This window comes from Cololabis saira, chromosome 9 (assembly GCF_033807715.1).
Source record: "Cololabis saira isolate AMF1-May2022 chromosome 9, fColSai1.1, whole genome shotgun sequence".
NCBI classification, from domain to species: domain Eukaryota; kingdom Metazoa; phylum Chordata; class Actinopteri; order Beloniformes; family Belonidae; genus Cololabis; species Cololabis saira.
The window spans coordinates 25,252,018-25,271,966 of NC_084595.1; the positions used below are offsets into that span (position 1 = coordinate 25,252,018).

General features: G+C 41.4%; 1 protein-coding gene across 6 annotated transcripts in view; it reads left to right on the forward strand.

Moving 5' to 3' along the window:
* The window catches only part of rtkna (rhotekin a), a 60,121-nt gene that overhangs the window by 19,318 nt on the left and 20,854 nt on the right, over nt 1–19,949 (forward strand). Inside the window, exon 1 of one of the 6 annotated variants that reach the window (XM_061728964.1) lies at nt 9,754–10,158. The exons of 4 other annotated variants lie outside the window; for them this stretch is intronic. In XM_061728964.1, coding sequence (XP_061584948.1) covers nt 10,135–10,158 — 24 coding nt within the window. In that variant the 5' untranslated portion in view covers nt 9,754–10,134. Of the gene's footprint in view, nt 1–9,753; nt 10,159–19,949 lie in introns of those variants that run through there. One more of the 6 variants, XM_061728965.1, reaches the window with a different exon arrangement.

Here is a 19,949-nt window from a genome sequence, read left to right on the forward strand (position 1 = left end):
AATGACCCCCCCCCCCCCCCCCCCCACCAAAAAAAAAGAAAAAAAAAGGATTTGCCTCAGAGGAGTCATGGGAAACAGGAAATGGTCATGTTTAATTGCAGTTTCCACTGGGAGAGATAACATAATGTCATTGAACCTACTTTCAAATAATAGAAACCCATACGCCGCTGATATCAAAGTCCCGGATACACGTGTTTAGTCTTTTTTTACTTCACATCAAACTCTGGTTTCCCGGCCTCTTCACCTTCTCAGCCTCAGTAACCCTTCCCTTATCCAATATCCATGCTGACAGCACACAGAGTGTAGATGGACGCGTTCCCCCGACTCTATTTTTAGATCACATTTGCATCACAGACTTTAAATGTCGAGTTTCCAAAATTTGTCTTTGCTATTAAAACCAGACTTTTGCTGATCATGCCATTCTGTATAAGTCACTCATTGTTTATGAGAGGACAAACCTTTCACTGTGTGTGAGTCTTATCTGGCTGCTGCTGATCACACCAGTGACGTCATGCCAGTGAATGATGAGAGATTCCTTTTTGGGAATGAAGAAACACTGGGAAATGCAGACAAATCTCATTGTATATGTCATTTTAAAAAATCGCAGTGAGTTACAACCTGGTTTTGATCCAAAGGTGAGATTTAAATAAATTATTGGATGGTGTAAAAGACAAAATAACTTGCCTTTTGCTTAAAGGGATTGTGACATGAAAAACACATTTTTCTTGATTTTTTGTGTTTTGTTGGGTGTCTTGACATCAATTACACCCAAAAAACAACGAACTTTTAACATTCAGTGTATTGTGTGCTTTCTGGGATTTTCCGCATAACTGTGCAAAAACGGCGCATGTGGTTTGGTGGCGGGCCGTGACGTCAGGGCCCGCTAAATCACCGCCCCCTCCACCCAGCTCCCTGCCTCCTCTCCTCTCCAGTGCACCATAAAGGCTGATTTATGGTTCCGCGTTACACCGACGCAGAGCCTACGGCGTAGGGTTACGCGGCGACGCGCGCCATACGCTGAACCCTACGGCGTAGGCTCTGCGTCGATTTAACGCGGAACCATAAATGAGGCTTAACACGGAGCAGTTTAGAGCCTCTTTTGTTCTAATCACCGGAGGAAAACTGCTAAGAAGACCCGCGGCCACTGACTGGACTTAAGATAAGGGGACAGTGCTGCTTGCATGCCTTTATTTTTATGATTGTTTGCTGTGGTTCGCCCTCCTGCTTTTCCGTGCATGCTTCGCCTGTCGCTCCCTCTCCGACGCCGCTGTGAGCGTATGGCTGGAGGAGGAGGAGGTTTGGAGGAGGAGCGGAGCAATGATTGACAGGAAAGGGGGGAAAGGAAGCATTTTTCACGGCGCAAAAAATCACTGTAATAAAAAGCCAGGAAAAGAGTACTAGATTGAAGTTTTTCTTGTTACACTCTTTTAGACACATTTGAGGGATGTTGGCCAAGACTTTTAATAGTGTTAAAAAGCATGTTAAAAATGATGTCACAATACCTTTAATATCATTACATGGTCAAACAAACTTTTACTACAGTAAATAGAATGATGAGTTGTAATATTGAACTTTAAACCTTTCTGGGCATGTAAGGGTTTTTACGCAAACAGCGACACGTTGACCCTAACATGTTGTGGTAGCAGCAGCTCATCTCTAACCTTTCTTGACTGAGAACTCACGTGGGGGTAAGATGTCAGTTTATGTTGCCTCACCCCCAGACTCATCCCTGAACTCTTGTACACGCCATGGCTCTAAACTTAGCTCTGGCAAGGACTCTGATATTTTTAAAGTTCTGGACACTGCAGGCTGGCCATAAATATGCCCTGGCTGACATTCACGCAGCACCTAACCATCTGATCTCAAAGCCCCTATCAAGCTGCCTCAACTGTCTGAGTTAGAAGAAAGGCCCCGGCCAGATCATTGCGTCCTCTGTTTGAAATCCCACTGACGTAACTGCACTGGAATAAACCTTCTGTCTGATTCAGTTTGCACCTTCGCACAAATGATGTCATGTGTTTGACAACATTAACCGTTTACTTGTGGAATATAAAGCCTTCCAGATGTACATATCAGCATCTGTGACGTGTATTTCTCAGCTATATAGTCCCGTCGGACCCCACAGGTCTCTCATTTTCTGCACAGAGGAGGTCCTGTATAGGGCAAAGGCCAAATGGACAGCTGTTAATCCCGCAAGCTTGGATTTGGACAGTAAAGCATCTTCTTGTTCCTATAAATGAGCAGATGAATCTGTGGTGGGATGACGAATTAGGGGGAGAGCAAAGGTTAATAAGATTTGTTATGTGACAGTAAAACCATGCATGTAGGATTTGCATCAAATCCAGTGACTTACCTGATAGACTTGTTGTTCTGAATTGTTCCGTCTGTGGGTTGTGACTGTTGTACTATTTTTTTTCTACATCCCCATCTTAAAAATAGTAAGCATTATGTGTAACATAGAAAAAAAGCCTTTTGAGAACGGTTGCTAAAATTCCTCTCAGGTCAGGATCACTGTTATCAGTTCACGAAGTAGTGAACAGTTGAAATGCACTTGTGTGTGTGAGCATATTTGTGTTCGTGTTAGTTCAGCTGGGAGGTTGTTTAGGAGCCTAAGCAACAGCAGTTACAAGTGGAAGGTGTGTGAACAACACTTGGCTCTCCTGTGGAGGATAAGCAAGCCGTGTCTGTGCTAAAACACATTCCTCCACAAGAGACTGCCGCTTTCTGCACAGCTGCCTGTTGATCTCACCTGTGTGTGTGTGTGTGTGTGTCTGTGTGTGTGTTTTGAGAGTATGTGTATGTTTTTAAGAAAATATTTTCAAAAAATAATCACCTCGTATTGTAAGTTATAAAATCGTCTAATGAATTAGAGGCATCAAGTTTATCACCCTGTTTTAGAGAGTATGAAGTGTTTTTCCTTTTTTCTCTTTTTTTATGGGCCAATGTTCATTTGTTTTGAAGTAAACCAAAGGCTTTTGAAGACTTGGTGTTTCAGCCTAAAAAACAGACCAGCCTGTCTGTATTCACACGTGAGGGTTATGTGTGTCGTCTGTTTTGTGTTGTACATTAAAAGTGTATCTTTGGCATCTGCATGTTGGATTGCTACAGCAGTTTGCAGTTTCTGCACTGATGAATGCCAACAGCGTCCCTGTTGTGCAAGGAAGAAAAGAGAGGGCTTTGTATTGCATTGCACACACCTACTGCTCCCCACCAGTTTTTCCTCTCCTTCTAGGATCCCACCTCATTTCTGAACCCCAACATTCCTCATAACCCTCCCCGATGTTACCGCACCGCCGTATCTCCTACCGTACCTTAGTCCGTACCCCAGCTATCGCCCGGTCAGCGGTTAGGAAGAGCCGCACAGGTCTGAAAAGGAACTCTGTGTGTGCAGGAACCAGTTGGATGCTGCGGGCTGATCCAGCTTCCTTTGAAAAACAGCAGGCGTGAGCTAGGAGAGCGAGAAGAAGAAAACACCCAGCCAAAGGTGTTGTTTTTGGAACACCAATCTGCTTCCCTGGACTTCTCCAGTCCGCCTGATTTTTTGTCATTCTCTTCCTCATTCCCCCAATCCCCGTCTGAAACTATTTGATATGCTGTTCCTGCGGCTTCGTGGCAGCTGTCAGCCTTTATTTCCACACAGTCTTATCTGACCCTTCAACTTAACCTGTCTTTAATCTTTCTCCATTCTTTCTGCTTTCACCTGAACGGGAAAGATGTTAGAAAGTTGTCGGAAGTTTTAGAATTTCAAAGATTTGGAGCCACTTTCGGTTGGGACAGAAGATGTTGTTGAAGATGGAAGATGGGATTTAAACATATGTGTGTAATCTAACATGTGTGTGGTTTAATGGCGCTTTTGCATTAGTACCACCTTAGCCCGGCTCGGCTCCGCGCGCCTCGTCGCGGCTCTTCCCGTTTGTCCCCGTGTGTTTTCGCACTGCCAGGGGAGAAGCGGGCAGGTTGGGGTGAAGCTGCTGTGACGTACTCGATTGCGCAACCGCTTTGTTCATGTCGCGCTGATGAGAAATCAGCTGGAGCGGTGAGCGGCTGAGAGCAAAACAGCCCGTCTACATCGCTTTTTTAATTCTCTCGTCAGTCACCAGGTTTATGAACATCTGCACCTCAGAGTTGGATCACCAAACAGACGTTTTGCGCTTTATAATAAAATCGCCGCGCGCCACGAGTCGCCTCGCGCTGACTCCCGCTTCCTGATTCAAACGTCTGCCGGCCCCGCCCCCCGACCAATCAGAGGCGCGGAGGGTGGTGACGTCGGAAATAGTCCCTGCTCAGCCCCGTATAGAACCTCACTGAAATGGTTACAGAAAAAGGTATCGGCTTGGAGCGGCTCTACCCGTCTCAGCCCTAGTGCGAAAGCACAAAACGGGTAGAACCGAGCTGAAGTGATACTAGTGCAAAAGGGGCATAAATGTCACTTTGTATCTGGGGTGTCTGGAGACAAATGTGGTGCTGGCAGCTCATGCCATTATTGGGTTCAAGATGCATTATAGTAAAAAAGAGCTTTTGCAGTGGGTTTAACCCTGTATGTGTTGATTTTATGTTTGCTTAATGTATGCACATACAGTAAGAGTGGGCATGGTTATAGGTCATGCAGTAAATGTATTGATTTTTGTCACTCTAATGAAAATTATGCGACGTATTTCAGGGTGTTTTAACTTGCCTTTTGCTTGTTTTTAAATGTCATTATTTATGTGTGTGTGTGTGTGTGTGTGTGTGTGTGTGTGTGTGTGTGTGTGTGTGTGTGTGTGTGTGTGTGTGTGTGTGTGTGTGTGTGTGTGTGCCTTTTTTGTCTGTTTCTGATCTGTACATTTCACCTATGTTCCTCTGCAATGAGTGTGTCCTGGAAAAGAGATGAACGTTTGTGGAGGAGGAGAACGAGTGCAAAGGAAGGCACTGTCACTGGTGGATGTTTGGCAGGTAGAGCGACTTTGTCAGCATTTGCAGGGCTAGTGAGAGTTCATACTGCTCTTGTCAATGACAAGAGGGAACTCTTAACTCTTTTTTAAGGAGACTTATTGTGAAAAAATTAGGTTTGCAAAGTATGCAGGAAGATTAGTGACATGCAATAAACATTTTAGAATGATACACCACCTTTCTTTCTGTGCAACTTTGCATCATCCTGCATTTTCTGCACCTTTAAAAGTGGGTAATACAGAGCTGCACTGCCAAGAGACAAGAGAAAGGCACCAGGTACATGAGAGAGGTGGAGGTGGCATGGAGAGGCTGACTCTGCCCCATAGAGTTGTTTGCTATGAACAGAGTTTTAAAGATGTGATTAAAAAGGCTTTTTTGAACTACATTGATGTGGTATTTTGACCAAAGGTTGACACATATATTTAATTAAGAATAACTGTTATCTAAAGAAATTGTGTCAAAAAAAACAGTATAATACTTAATTAATAACTAATGATGCAGTGGTTTTGTTTTCTATGTCTCCATGTCTAATTTCCATGGCGTCTGTGGGATTTAATGAACGTTGTAAACAGTATGGCTGCTTTAGAGCCGACGATATTTGAATCACGTGAAACATAAATTGTCATGAGATTTTTTAACTTGTGTGTTTGGGAAAGTCCCTGATGGTGAATGTCTGGCTCTGATGGCAGTGCTTTAACCTAAATGTGACCCCTTGCAGGGGACTTTGAGGTGGAAGGACAACAGCAGAAGCTCATGTGGACTGACAGAGATGCAGACAAAGCTTGCTTTATGGGGTATAGCGTTGAAGTGTGTCTCCGTATGGCAGTATAGTATACGTGGTCTTGCCTTCCCCCTCCTAAGAGATGAAACGGTTAATCCATTTTACCCTCACTATAGGACAGACTAAGAAACTACAGGGCCTCCCATTGTTTTAGGGAGGAAACATAGCTCAAGAAGGTCGGCTGAGATGCAGAGCCAGCCAGTCCAAAGACCCCTATTAACCCCTGTTAGACCAGGCTCCTCTATTATTGGTCAGTATGTCAGTGGACACAGATTAACTGTTGGTTGTTATGTAACAGTGTAATAGCAGGTTTGTTTGGACGCTATTTTAGGACCTACGCAACATGTACATTCTGCTCACGTGGTTGCCCTTGGTAACCTCAGCTGTCGCCTTGAGATCCATATAGATTATCTGCAAGTATCAGGAACCTGGTCCATGCTGATGCAACTTGAACAGTACACCAGTACTGTTATGTGTTTTTATTAGAGTTTTCATGTTGTTTAGAAGTTAATGTGACTTCACAACGCCATGTTTATGCATTTAGATTTATGGACTATTTCCACGTCACTTACTTGGGTGAGAACAAACCTTCAATAAGAGAATAGAATAGAATTAATATCACCTCAGCAATGTTTTGCTGTCATTTCTGCTTGGGGCTGTGGTCTAGTCCACTCACTTCATGAAGTTTACAGGTGTGAGGAAATCAGATCTTCCTTCCTTTGTAGGACACAAAACCAAAACACAGGAAAGAAGTGAAAGATTGCCATCTGAATTTATTTTACAGAGGTTGCCATAACCTCATGAAGCCCAAAGAGGCTGGGTAAGTTAACCACCTTTAAACACCAGAGTGAGTTTTACCATTTGTGAATTCTTTGCTATCTCTAAGTCACATGTATAACATTATAGTTTTGATGTGATGTGTAAAAAAAAAAAACAGAAATAAGTGGTTGATGGATAAAGTCTCACTCTTGTGTTACGAATGAATCATAAATGATACAGAAGCACATCTATAATTAGATATATGACAAGCTGCTCCGTCTATGTTGGGAAGGAAGGGAATTTGAAAAGGAAATTCGGTAACCGCATAGAGGAAAAGGAATGCTTGTTTTAGGGAAATAGCTGTTGTTGGTGAGTCAATAGGAAGTGTTTGAATCTCAGAAGGGGGAGGGCTGAGTAGGTCAGCCTGGCTGGAGGAATGTCCACACTTCCTGTGATATACATAGAAATGAAACCTAGAAAGATGCTACCTTTCATTCACCCGCTCCGGCCGAGTAATGCAGCGTCAAAAACTGAACATAACTCTGTGTTAAATAAATAAATATGCATCTTATTTTTTATCCAGAGCTTGCTAATTATTCTCTGTCGTTGTTTAGTCAATAAAATATATGGATGGTGCAACCCGCCGCTGGTTAGTCTCTTACACCCGTGTGCCTTTGTTGGTGTTAGTCACACATATAAGTGAAAATGTGGCTCCAACAGCACTGAATGGCCAACTGGCTGTGCTGTACAGTCCATTGCTTATGAAACCTTAATCTTATTAACTCTATTTACAGCACTGAGTCCTAAGTTATCAAGGCTCATCGTGTTTTTGTTGAACACAAAGGTGGCCAAAGAAAAAGATTTATTTAAGAGGGCCATTAAAAAAAACAACTAATAAATTATGTTTGACAGTGGTAGTAAATTGTTGGCATAAGTGCTGATGGCTGGTGTGGGAGTGTCCTACGTTCCCACATTGACTGTGATTAGCTGGAGGTAAAGAGCTCTGCTCCTTCAGCGGCATGCTCTGATATACATCATTGCTTCAGTGAGATCGACTTTGTGGTTCTAGTGCTACTGGCCAAGACTGCCCACAGACAGCCACTCTGATCCTCCTACACGTAATCTGCTGCATCTATGAGCTGCTCTTCACTTCTCAACTCGCCCACAAGCAACACAGCAAGCCAAGTGCTGTGTCTTCCTTGGCTGAGATTGGGATGTTGAAACTTTTATCTGCTTACATTCAGGAAAATGTTAAGACTGAAAAACAAAACAAAAATGTTATTTGACACCAAATATGTATTTCTTGGAAATATACTTGTTTTTAATCTCCCTCTTTTCTTTGTGATAAATATATCCTGGATACTTTAGTTTCCAGGAGTGGTTTCATGGAGTCAAGCTCTCAGTTAATTAAACCAAACCCCTGTTTTATTCTCACACTTATTAATATTAAAAAGGATTTCCTTTCCCATCTGCCCACAAAAATCCATCTCATCAGTTGACAAGGTGATACAGGCAGCCACATGGCAACCTCAATAGATGCAAGAAACAAGCAAAGAGAAAACATGGAGTGACATTGATAAAGTTTATCTTCATTCTGATATCTTAACATAAATTGAGTGAAGCTACCATTGCTGACATATTATCACATGAAATGAATATTGTTGAAGGAATTTGAAGCATAGTTATATACTAGGGTCTAAAATAATCTTAATGATATCCCCTAAGAGATGTGCATGCAAAAGTAATGCTTTTTTGCAGAATGGCATAACATACTGTATCTACAGGTGGAGTGCTACATTTTATCCAGAAATGAATGGAATTGAGATTCTCAGTGCATGTGTGCCTTCAAAGAACATTGCATTTTTGGTTGTGATGTGCAGCAATAAAAACAGCATATTGAAAACTGTCTTCAAAAAAGGAAAAAAAAAGTTGAGTCACAGTTTTTAAAAAAAACAACCTAATTTTCCACTGTGGGTGGTTTAGGGATATGACGGTCACTGTAAATTTCAGCGATACACACTGATACAAATATTGTGCTTGATCTACTTATAAAAAATAAGTCAACTTTTTGCATGAGATTGTTATGTAGATCAAGAAAGACTAGTCTTTGTATAAACTACTTAATTTTTTGTATGTAAATAATACATTTTGCAAGTACAGTCGACTTTATTGGGTTTAAGTTTGTGAATTTTGTACATACTAAAAATTAAGTAGTTTATACAAAGACTAGTCTTTCTTGATCTGCATAAAAATCTTGTGCGAAAAAGTTGCCTTAATTTTTTTAAAGTAGATCAAGCAAGATATATTTTTACTGTGGTGTTGTACTTAAACAAATAAAGCATGTTTCATCTAAACGTTGGTCAATCTGCCTAATAGATTAAAATTGTTAAAGGAAAGGTAAATACAACAAGATCATTGCTTGTTTGTTTGTGTGTAAAAGAAAAAATTGCCTGGGATTACATAAATACTGCCTGTAAAAGCAGCACAATGTAACTTTCAGCTTTTGTTGAGTTTGGCGGCTCCTTTGGACAAAAGCGGTAGTGCTTTACCAGTAGTGTGGAAGGGTTCCTACCATCCACCTCAAAGTTACATAGTGCCAGTGAAGGTGATACAGACCCCTCAGACCATGACAGAGGTGTCATTAAACCTGTTGTAAGTTGATGTACCATCACAATGACTCTGGAGATATTATATTACGGTGGAAAAGTTACATAGTGCTGCTTTAAGGAAAAAATGCACAATGTCTTGTTTTGTTTTTTTTTTGAACAAATGCAGATTAAGTTCAAAACTAGATGTATTCATGTAAAGCAACAAACTTACATTTAATATCACAGATTTAAATATGTAATAAATTAAATATGTTACATGCACTTAGATTTATTTTTTTCAGTGCACTCCCACCCACGTGTCTGGCCAAAGTTGGGGCAGCCAAATCCTTCTTCTTATGTCAGTTTGTCGTGGGAAAGTGGAGAACACTGAAGTGACTGTCGTGGCCGGAATCTGACTCCATACTCCTTAAATTTAAAATAAACTACACACAGATTAAGGCTGATTTATGGTTCCGCGTTACACCAACGCAGAGCCTACGGCGTGGGCTCTGCGTCGATTTAACGCAGAACCATAAATCACCCTTTAGAGACGGAGGCGCACACACACACACACACACACACACACACACACACACACACACACACACACACACACACACACACACACACACACACACACACACACACACACACACACACACACACCCGCCTCCTTAGAAACGGCTCTCGGTTGGTCCATCACTTGGTCAGTCTTTATCCCTCTTTGCGGCGGAGGTGGCCGTGGCAGTGTGTGTGCAGGAGAGAGCGAGTCCGGACTGGAGCAACTCGGAAGGAGACGACAATGACGCAGCGGGGTTCCAACTCCTGACCGCGGGCGCTCTCTGCGCAAACCTCCTGGGGCCAACAAGCGGCAGCTATTTTTTGGATTTTCAGTGGATAACTATAGCTTTGCCTGCAAATGGGGCTTCCTTAAAAGGAAAATCTGAGTTAAGGGTCCTTCTTCTAACGTGGTGTGTGTGAGTAAGGACGCAGAGCGGACCTTGCGGTTGCGTAACGCGCAACCGCACTGTTTAGTCCAGGAGAGTTAAGAGAAGAGGATTTGCTCTTTTGAAGAGGATGAACAACTCAATGAATGTCAGGGTAAGATTTACTGGTTTTGGCTTCTGTGGGAGGAAAAAACAGTATGGGGATCAAATGGAAAGTGTCATTTGTAATGCGTGTCACACTTTGAGTTTATCCGTCGCGTAGGACACGAGGATCAGTGATTTCACGATCAGCCCAAGAGCAGTTTGGAAGTCATCAAATTAGGCTGATTGAATCATGTCTGCTCTGATAATTGTCTGCTCAAATCTGTATTCCTTTTATTATTATTTTTTACCTTTAGGAACTATTGTAAATAGATATGGTTTTAAATAATTTGCTACTGATTTGGGCCACACAGTATAATTCCTATTTTTGCACACACGCTGATGGTTCACATTGCTCTTAAAGGGACCGCGCTTTCACCGAGTGCAGAAGGATTCAAATGATCACGTTAAACCCTTTCTGAAAGTAATCTGTGTCCAGTATCAGATGCCAATGTGGAGATTGTTATCTCCCAACATTTGTAAGAAAAAGCTCTGTAGGGTGACTAAAATAATTGTAAAATGGTTACAAGATATCTGAGATTCTGCCAGTCGTCTCTGATTGGTAGTCAGGTGGAACCGGTAGCAGGTGTTAAAATAAATGCATCCCCTTTTTAGGTAGAAATATTTGCCAAAAATAAAAATTTTTTGCAGGTATTGAAAATGGCATGTAGTTTTTTTGCATGTGTGTCACCTTGAGCTGTGGGCTCTTTCTCAATCTCATACAGTATATGTACATCAACATCCCTTAGAGTGAACATGTGACAATGATGGGATATCTCTGCAGTAATGACTTGGATGTCCCAGTCATCCACCTCTCACTTCCCTTCTGTTCTGGATAAATCATTCTTTAAAATAACCACATATGCAGTGAACACTGGTGTTCAAAATTCCATTACAGATTACACAGAATTTTTATTCCATGGAATTCTCACATCATTGAGTGCAAATATCTTGGGGCTCTGAGTGTCCACCCATGAGACCTCTCTGTCATCTGTTTGTGTTAGTATTTTAGGAGGCATTTCACCATCTTTTCCACTCATCCAGATTTCAAACCTCAGATGAAGTACTCAAAAGAAAGGAGAGTATGAATGGTTTGTTTTAAAAATAATGGATAGGGAGTGTGTGTGTGTGTGTGTGCGCGCGCGCGCGCGTGTGCGTGCATGCGTGCTTAAGTTTGTGTTAGAGTTCAGATCTTAGCCTCATGTTGATTTCAAAGGTCACATGCATCATTTGGATTTTGAGATAGCAGGACAGATGTGCTCTTTCCATGGGGTGCAGGCTGTCAGTGTGTGTCTTCATCTGTCTCTGAATCTGTTTAGGTGGTGTGTGTTCTTCTTGTCCTTACAAGTATTACAGCCAGAGCCAATTCTGATCATTAGTACTGAAAAAGGTCATGGCTGTGCCAGAGCTTCTCCTCAGCATGTGCTTATTCCTGTTTTGTTTACAATGTTAATGCACATGTTTGCTGCACATTAAAGAGCAGGGATTTCTCCTGTACCATTGTTGTGTTTGCAATTATTCAAGAAGGAGCAAAAATCAGCAGTATCCTTTGGCGGTCCACTAGTAATGGAATTCTTGGCCCTCATCTTACAATCAATAACCTCTAACTGCAGCAGAGTCCCTTTCTGTCTACCCAGCTTTCTCTCTCCCATGTGCGGATGGGTATCACCGGTGGTCTCCTGTTTGTTTTTCCCATTTGTTTTCCTCCCCGACTGATCTTCCACCTCTGCAGTCCCCTTTTTCCTTTTTTTTCCACTCTTGCCATCTCTTCTGTCCCTTCTCTGTTGTGCTCTGCTCCTGCAGTAGAGGTCATTCTGTTTTCCCTGCGGATGCTGTCCATTGCATTTTCCCGGGAGTTGGCTGCTGAGACCGAGATAGGTAGGACTCCTCCAGTCTGAGAAAAACAGGGGAGAACGCAACCCATTACTCTAAGTTGTGCATTGCACGACAGCAGCTGTGGAAGGAGGAATTTGTGTGTGTGCGACTTTCTCCTTGAGCCAATTGTCTGAGAAGTATGAAAAATGAACCAGTTACACCATCCTCCGTCTCAATATTGTCTGTCGCCCACCCAATTATGGAAATTTTAACTCAAACTTATTCATACGCTCCATTACCTTTCTGTTGGTTCATGCTTATTTTTACAATTCTCATCTTTTTCTTTTGCATTCTGGCTTTGTGACTTGTGGGAATTTCAAGGAATTTGTGTGTATATTTCAGCAGAAAGATTGTTTGGATTCGGTGGATGGCGACAGGGATGACAGACACGGAGAAAACTGGCAGATGAACAGAAAGACAGACAATTAGAGTGGTGTGATGACCTGACACTGCACTGTGAGATTCCCAGGTGATTGATGGAGGAAGAAGCTCAGTCCTTTAGACAGGTCATCACTTAAGCCAAGGCAGAGTTGTTGGCAGAGGATCACACTCAGACCTGTTCCCCGTTCATCTTGTCTGACTGAGGAAGCAGATGCTGAGCTGTCTGCCATTTATACAGCTCTGTCTGATGGCCTGTCCAATCCCCCATTCTTGGCCTGTCTTGTCCGATGTGTATGTTTTCCCTCATTTTATTTTGTCTCTACGCTGTCAAACTATGATTAGGTTATGTTTTTTTAAAGGAAATGCAATTTTTTTTAAAGCTAATATAAGTAAAACCAGGAAAAGTGTGCACGTGTATACCTGCTAGATCAGAGGTGGAGTCAGGCAATAAGTAAGCTTTCATTATGTTCACATGGCCCTCTGAAATACTAACCTGCCTGCCCAGCTCAAATCAATAATAATGATGATAATAATAGCAGAGACACGGTTTAATGCGTCCTAACACACAAACACATTTTCTACACACATCTCTTAAACTGTCCAGTGCAGCTCATAGTACAGCAAATAAAATAAAAACGTTTTTATGTATAAGATAAAAATGTTACAGTGTAATGGGGGTGAACAAAACCCAAAGCATTCAGAAGTGATGCCAAAATTGAATGGATTCAGATCTGGATTTGCCCTACTCGGTCAATACACATCCTCCCCTGATCCTCGAAGCGTAAATCAAGGGACCACCGGTGGCTGATAACACACAGATGCAGTGTATCATCAGAGTAAGCAGCAGCTTGGTAATGGAAGAGCAAACGCCATGGACTTTATTTTCACTGGTACCAACTCTTTTGTAGCCAGAGTCTGCATTTAATTCATTCTGTTATTGTCTGCATGTGCAAAAAAGAAAAAGGCAATCTGTAACACAGGTGGCGTTTTCAGTGTGTTTCACCTATGCGTGCATGACCTTTGAGCATGGAAGTAACATGCATTTAAGGTGGTGTAATGTGGATGCACATCTTTTCAGAGGGAGAGTCAAAACATTGTTATGGATTGGTTTTGTTTAAAAATGAAGACGGACAAATGTGGATGTAGGCATGACTGCTGGAAGTAAAGGGATGAGGAACTCTTGGGTCCCATTTTTTTTTTTGTCAAAGAAGAATGTAACAGTCATTTCCATCCTCTTAAGACTTTTTACAGCCCGAGTCTTTTATTCTTTCTTGTTTTTTCTTATGGAACTGACCTGTTGGAATGCTGCAGTGCTTGTTTCTGTATCATTAACCAACCAGAAACAAGACTTCTAAATCATTACACATCTTTTAAGTACATTTCACCTGTCATTTCAGTCTCTCATGCTGTTTTACTCAATTTAGTCAGTGAGATTGTCAGTTGCCAACATTATGAATGCTGAAGGTTGGCAGGTTCAGCTCTGTCAACTTTAAAATTACCTGTTAAATCTCTATTGTTGTCTCTTTGAATGACAAACTGGGCATTTTAATGCAAATTGTTATATTTGCATTCGAATTGTGATTTAAAATATACATTTAATCACATTTTTGTCCCTCTGTGTATGCGAGTAGACTGGGGGGAAGCTCACTGAGCAGTGAGTGAATGCCGGCCATTTGCTGTGGAGCATTACCACAGTGGAAATACTTGACCAGTATAGGACAGTCCTGATATTTTTAGACTGACTGGGCCAGGAGCCAAGCATATGAATGTTTTTAAAATGTGAATTTTGGAGGATGGGAATATTCACTCTGTTGGCCGACTTCTTTTTTTATTTCTGGGTTGAAAACCTCAAATAACTTTGGATCAAACTGTAGCTGACCTAAATGCTCTGACACCCCAGTTTTCAACTTGATAACAGACATGCAAATTCTTACTTAGATGCTTTGATCGCAATGGAAAAGGATACCTCGAAAGAGTTTTTTTAAATAACTAAAATCACCTAAACAAAATCAGTTTCGATTCCACAAATTTGTCAGGCAGGCAAATGGGATACACTGTGAACTATAATGTAAGACCTTGGAGGCAGAAAGCTCCACCCATGCCTTTTACCTTACACTGCAGTTACATGTCAGCAGATAGAGGTTTTACATTGTTTGTTGTCAGTATTTTGCTGAACTGTCTGAAGTGTGTTGTCTCTCTCTGTATGAATTCTTGAGCAAATGAGAGAGCAGAGGTTTGTGCATGTGAATATCCGCACCCTCCCACCACTGTGAATATGTTAAAGATGTGCTGGAGGGCAGAGATAAGACACAAACACACAAACACACACTTACTGTGATTAGGTTCTTCCTATTGTTTTTCCCTTTTCAATCTCGGCTGCTCTTATCTGCCTTCTTGCCTCCCTATCTCATTTTCTCACCATCATTTTCCATCTCTGAACTCATGTACCTTGTGTACAAACATGAAAAGTAAGGGTCCGGTCGATTAGTAACCTGCCTGAACGCTACTTGTATCACTGATAGGGATGGGCGGTATGGACAAAAAAATGTATCACGATAATTTCCTGCATTTATCCCAATAACGATAAAAAAATACCAATACAAAATGTGTCATCAACGGGAATATTTCTTTCTTTCTTTCTTTCTTTCTTTCTTTCTTTCTTTCTTTCTTTCTTTCTTTCTTTCTTTCTTTCTTTCTTTCTTTCTTTCTTTCTTTCTTTCTTTCTTTCTTTCTTTCTTTCTTTCAGGCTCATTTCTTTCTTCTTTATTTCTTTCTTTCAGGCTCATTTCTTTCTTTCTTTCTTTCTTTCTTTCTTTCTTTCTTTCTTTCTTTCGGGCTCATTTCTTTCTTTCTTTCTTTCAGGCTCATTTCTTTCTTCTTTCTTTCTTTCAGGCTAATTTCTTTCTTTCTTTCTTTCTTTCTTTCTTTCTTTCTTTCTTTCTTTCTTTCTTTCTTTCTTTCAGGCTCATTTCTTTCTTCTTTATTTCTTTCTTTCAGGCTCATTTCTTTCTTTCTTTCTTTCTTTCTTTCTTTCTTTCTTTCTTTCTTTCTTTCTTTCGGGCTCATTTCTTTCTTTCTTTCTTTCAGGCTCATTTCTTTCTTCTTTCTTTCTTTCAGGCTAATTTCTTTCTTTCTTTCAGGCTCATTTCTTTCTTTCTTTCTTTCTTTCTTTCTTTCTTTCTTTCTTTCTTTCTTTCTTTCTTTCAGGCTAATTTCTTTCTTCTTTCTTTCTTTCTTTCAGGCTCATTTCTTTCTTCTTTCAGGCTCATTTCTTTCTTTCTTTCAGGCTCATTTCTTTCTTTCTTTCTTTCAGGCTCATTTCTTTCTTTCTTTCTTTCTTTCTTTCTTTCTTTCTTTCTTTCTTTCTTTCTTTCTTTCTTTCTTTCTTTCAGGCTCCTTTCTTTCTTTCTTTCTTTCTTTCTTTCTTTCTTTCTTTCTTTCTTTCTTTCTTTCTTTCTTTCTTTCTTTCAGGCTCCTTTCTTTCTTTCTTTCTTTCTTTCTTTCTTTCTTTCAGGCTCATTTCCTCAATGTATCGTTTTTACCATGAGATGACAAATTCTTACTGTGGGGAATTTTTTTGACGGTTTATCGTGAATGGTAAAATATCGCCCATTCCTAATCACTGATAATAGTACTCCTTTAGCTGTTGATTCCTCGGGTGTGCAACTCACTGTTTTAAGTGCAAGGTTGAACAGTCACCTCTCAGAATACAATCCAGTCTGTATCAGTTATTAGACTGTTGTAATGTATCCAAAGAAATACCATGTTCTTACTGACCATATGTGGGAAGGAATGCCATCATGGAAAACTCTTAAACAGTTGCATGTGTAAGACATAAACAAATTACAACTGTGAAGAAAAAAAACGTATGTCGGGCTGCAAGAAACCCTTTGAAATTCAATGGTGTTTTTTTAAACGGATTAAATTAATAACTTCAATCATGCTACAGTACAGCGTTCTGCTGGGAAACGCCCATTATTCTTTTTTTGAGTTACATGAATTTGACATGTGCCAGGTACTCCGACCAAACACAGCCCTCCACCGCAACAGCACTACCATAATAGGGAAGCGTGTCTGTTACACCTCAGAAGCAGCTACTAAAGCTCAGCGGCTTTAGAAACCAACCCCTGAACTCCCCAGATCCCAGACCAATCAAGCATCCTTGTGATGCACCTGACTGATCCGGATCCATGTAGGTCCCATCTCGTAGCTCCCATCACCCAGAGGATTTGTTACCAACATCCCAGTGTCAGACACCAGGAGAGACCCCCAGAAGACAGGTTTCCTTTCCCCCGAAGGATCAGAGCTGCTCTGGTGCTTCAAGGGTAATTACTCAATTATAGGCAGGCGGTTTTGATAATGTGGCTGACAGGTGTATAAATCAGTGAGATTCTGCTGTAGGGATTGAACGCCGTTCTTTTAAAAGAGACCCTTTTTTGTGGAGGTAGCGGAGAGCACTGTCCATAACTAATTGAGACCCCTCCCATCAAGCTCTATTACTTCACAGAATTAAGGTTATAACTCGGCTTTCATTAAACGCTCCCCTCAAGGGGACTCATGGACCGAGACATTAACAGCAGAATGACCCCCCCCCCCCTTCCTCTGCATCTTAACTGTGCCATCTCACTGAGTGCTGGAGGCTTGGGCTTGTCCTTCAGAAAGTCACATTTGCTTAAGTGGTTTTCATCAGCACATAAGCCAGAATCCTCTGCATTTCATTCACTTGTGTGAAAACACAGTCACGCCTCATCTTGCCCCTTTCTGGGGATTTCACCCTGAGATCAAAGGCCGGTGGGATATCCTGGCACCACATATAAATAGCACACCAGTCCAAGCATGACACTTTTGAGATGTCTGTACATTTTAAGCTTTTTCGTGTCATTTAACTCCATTAAAGTCACTACAAGAGTGTAATCCAAGAAAATGGTTAAGTCAAGTGATTTAGCAGATTGTAATGGCGTTAAGCAGGCTAAGGTCGGGGTTAAGGAGTCATTCATTCACAGGGAGTAGACATGTCGCCTGCAATGAACTGATGAGGGTAAAAGCTGCTTTGTAGTAACATGGAAAATGACTTCACCTGACATTAACATGCTGCTTTACGGTACCAGGCTGAGGACTTGGGGGCAATTTAATAATGATGTCTGGGTCTGGTCAAATTCAGCTCAGAAATTCTGCAGCTTCATGAATATTATAATGAGTGGTTTTCACCTCAGAGCTCTCACTGGTCGATAGAGGCTCAAGGACACATGCACACACTCCGGTGTGCTTCTGTATCCCAATGGGGACACTGCATTCACAAAACGTTTTCTCAGGCTTTACATTCTCTGTAACCATCTCACTCGAATGCCTCGACCTAACCTTTACCCGATAGCCTAATCCTAAAAAAAAAGAAGAAAAAAAATATTATTTTAAACCTTCCTGTCAGCATACGAAACAATTCATACAGTTCCCCCATTGAAGGGAGTTCCCCATTGGTTTGAGTCCAGTCGTCATTGTGTGCCCATCACCATATAAACAGATACACAGCATCACCATAGAGTGTATTCTACCTTTTTTTTTTAAAGATTTTTTTGGGCTCTAGTGGCCCTTTTATTCAAAGTGTACAGACATGAAGTGGGGTAGAGAGAGAATGGGGATGACATGCAGCAAAGGTGTGCAGGCTGGGATTCAAACCTGCAACCGCTGCAGGAGGACTGTAGCCTCAGTATGAGCCGCTGCTTAAGCCACTACTCCACCGAGCAGCTCCATTCTACCTTTTTAAGAGAATCTTTATCTATCATTCTTTATTTAAAGGAGCTTGAGGCCGGATTGAGGCAGGATTTATGAAAAAAATGTGTATACGTTTTAAGTTTTCTAGTAATAATGTCAGATGAAGCGTTCCAAACCCAAAAGAATGAGCCCTCTAGCGAATCTCTCCGTTGACTTGAACAGGCTGTGTGCTGCAAAATGTGCTACAATTCCGGGCCGGAATTTCCCGCGCCGTCCTGCGGATGTGACGTCACATGACGCTGCATGCATGTTCTCCCCGTTCTCCCGTGCCGGTGTCGGTGCTTTTTTTTCCCACCTGCTTTTTTTTATCGGAGGTCTCCCGTACGTGATGACGTTTCGTCTTGTGATTGGCTTTTGACCATTTGCGTGAAAAGACCAGGAACAGAGTGACTACAGCAGCCGAGAGAGAGAGAGAAGTCATTGAAAGAAGGTCGTGTCGTGAACAGCAGTTATATGTTTCTTCTCCCTTTTACCTCCACTATGATCTGCTGCTTCTGATTTTACAGAAGTGTATGTCTCTATATGTTCTCATTGTTGAATCTGTAAATGTCTAAGCAAAATAGTCATAATACATTATATAAATATAATTAAAAAAATGTAACGTCAACTAAGCGCTCACTGATTAATCCGCAATTGCCAAAAAAGACATTTTGAATGTGAAGACATGGTGAAAAACTACCTTCCTAGCTTAACATGGCAAAAAAATACCATCGCGGGGAAAAAATGCACACTTCCGGGGAAAATATTTCAGCCTGATACAATCTGGTACTCACACCGGCTTTGCTGTTGGCTGCATTACCCCCGACGGCCGTCGTGGTGAAGGGTGGTGCTAGAGAGTCTCATTTCTTAAAAGGAGCCTCAAGCTCCTTTAATTATTTATGACCAAGGAAAATGTCACCTATTATCCAACAGATTTCACAAGGGCAGTGCATGTGGTAACATACACATGTGCTGCTTTATAGTTTAAATAAAGCAACAGTGATAAATAATGTAGATTGATAAAAGCAGCCTTAACAGAACCCATGGCTACACACGTGGCTGAGAGAGAGTACTCTTGCATTTACAACAGCAAAAAAAATCATCATGTGCATGATTTAAAATTGCATTACACTTGCCGATACTACAAGTATTTAAAATCTCTGAAAGAGCCCTTTTTATTGATATGAATAGAAGTCCAGTGGAAAAACAATTAGGCATTTACATGGTCTTAGCCTCACTGGACTTAACAGCGTGTCTCTGTGTGCTTGTTGTATAGCGAAGCAAGCAACGGTAAAAGACTACGGGGAGGAGAGTTTTTCTGGTTTAAATGCTCGTTACACTGACTGACCTAATGAGCTCAGATTTCCCCAACCTGATTCAGAGAAAGAAAGCTTGGGATTATTGAGACAAACAGGGTTTGAGTGTGCCAGGCAGCTGAGAGCTTGCTGTGGGGGCAGGGGAAGGGAGTTTGGTGCACTGATTTGCCCGAGTCAGCTAAAAGCTTGAATGTGTTGCATACTAAGTTGCTGAATATTCGCTTGGTTTCTTATATTGTGATTCCTGGTGAAACCAATTTTGACTGGTGATGTGCAATGGGAAAAAACAAACCTTTTTTGAATGGATGTTTTCCTTTAGCAGAAAACTAATTTTGATTTTATTTTTTCTTTATTACCTCGATAAGAGTCCATACAAACGCTGCAGTTTTCCAGAATAATTTTTTGACTTTGTTTTTTTTCCCACATGTCCATAATGTGTCGAGGATCTTGCAACTTGCATTGGGAAAGGTGGAGAACTGGAGCC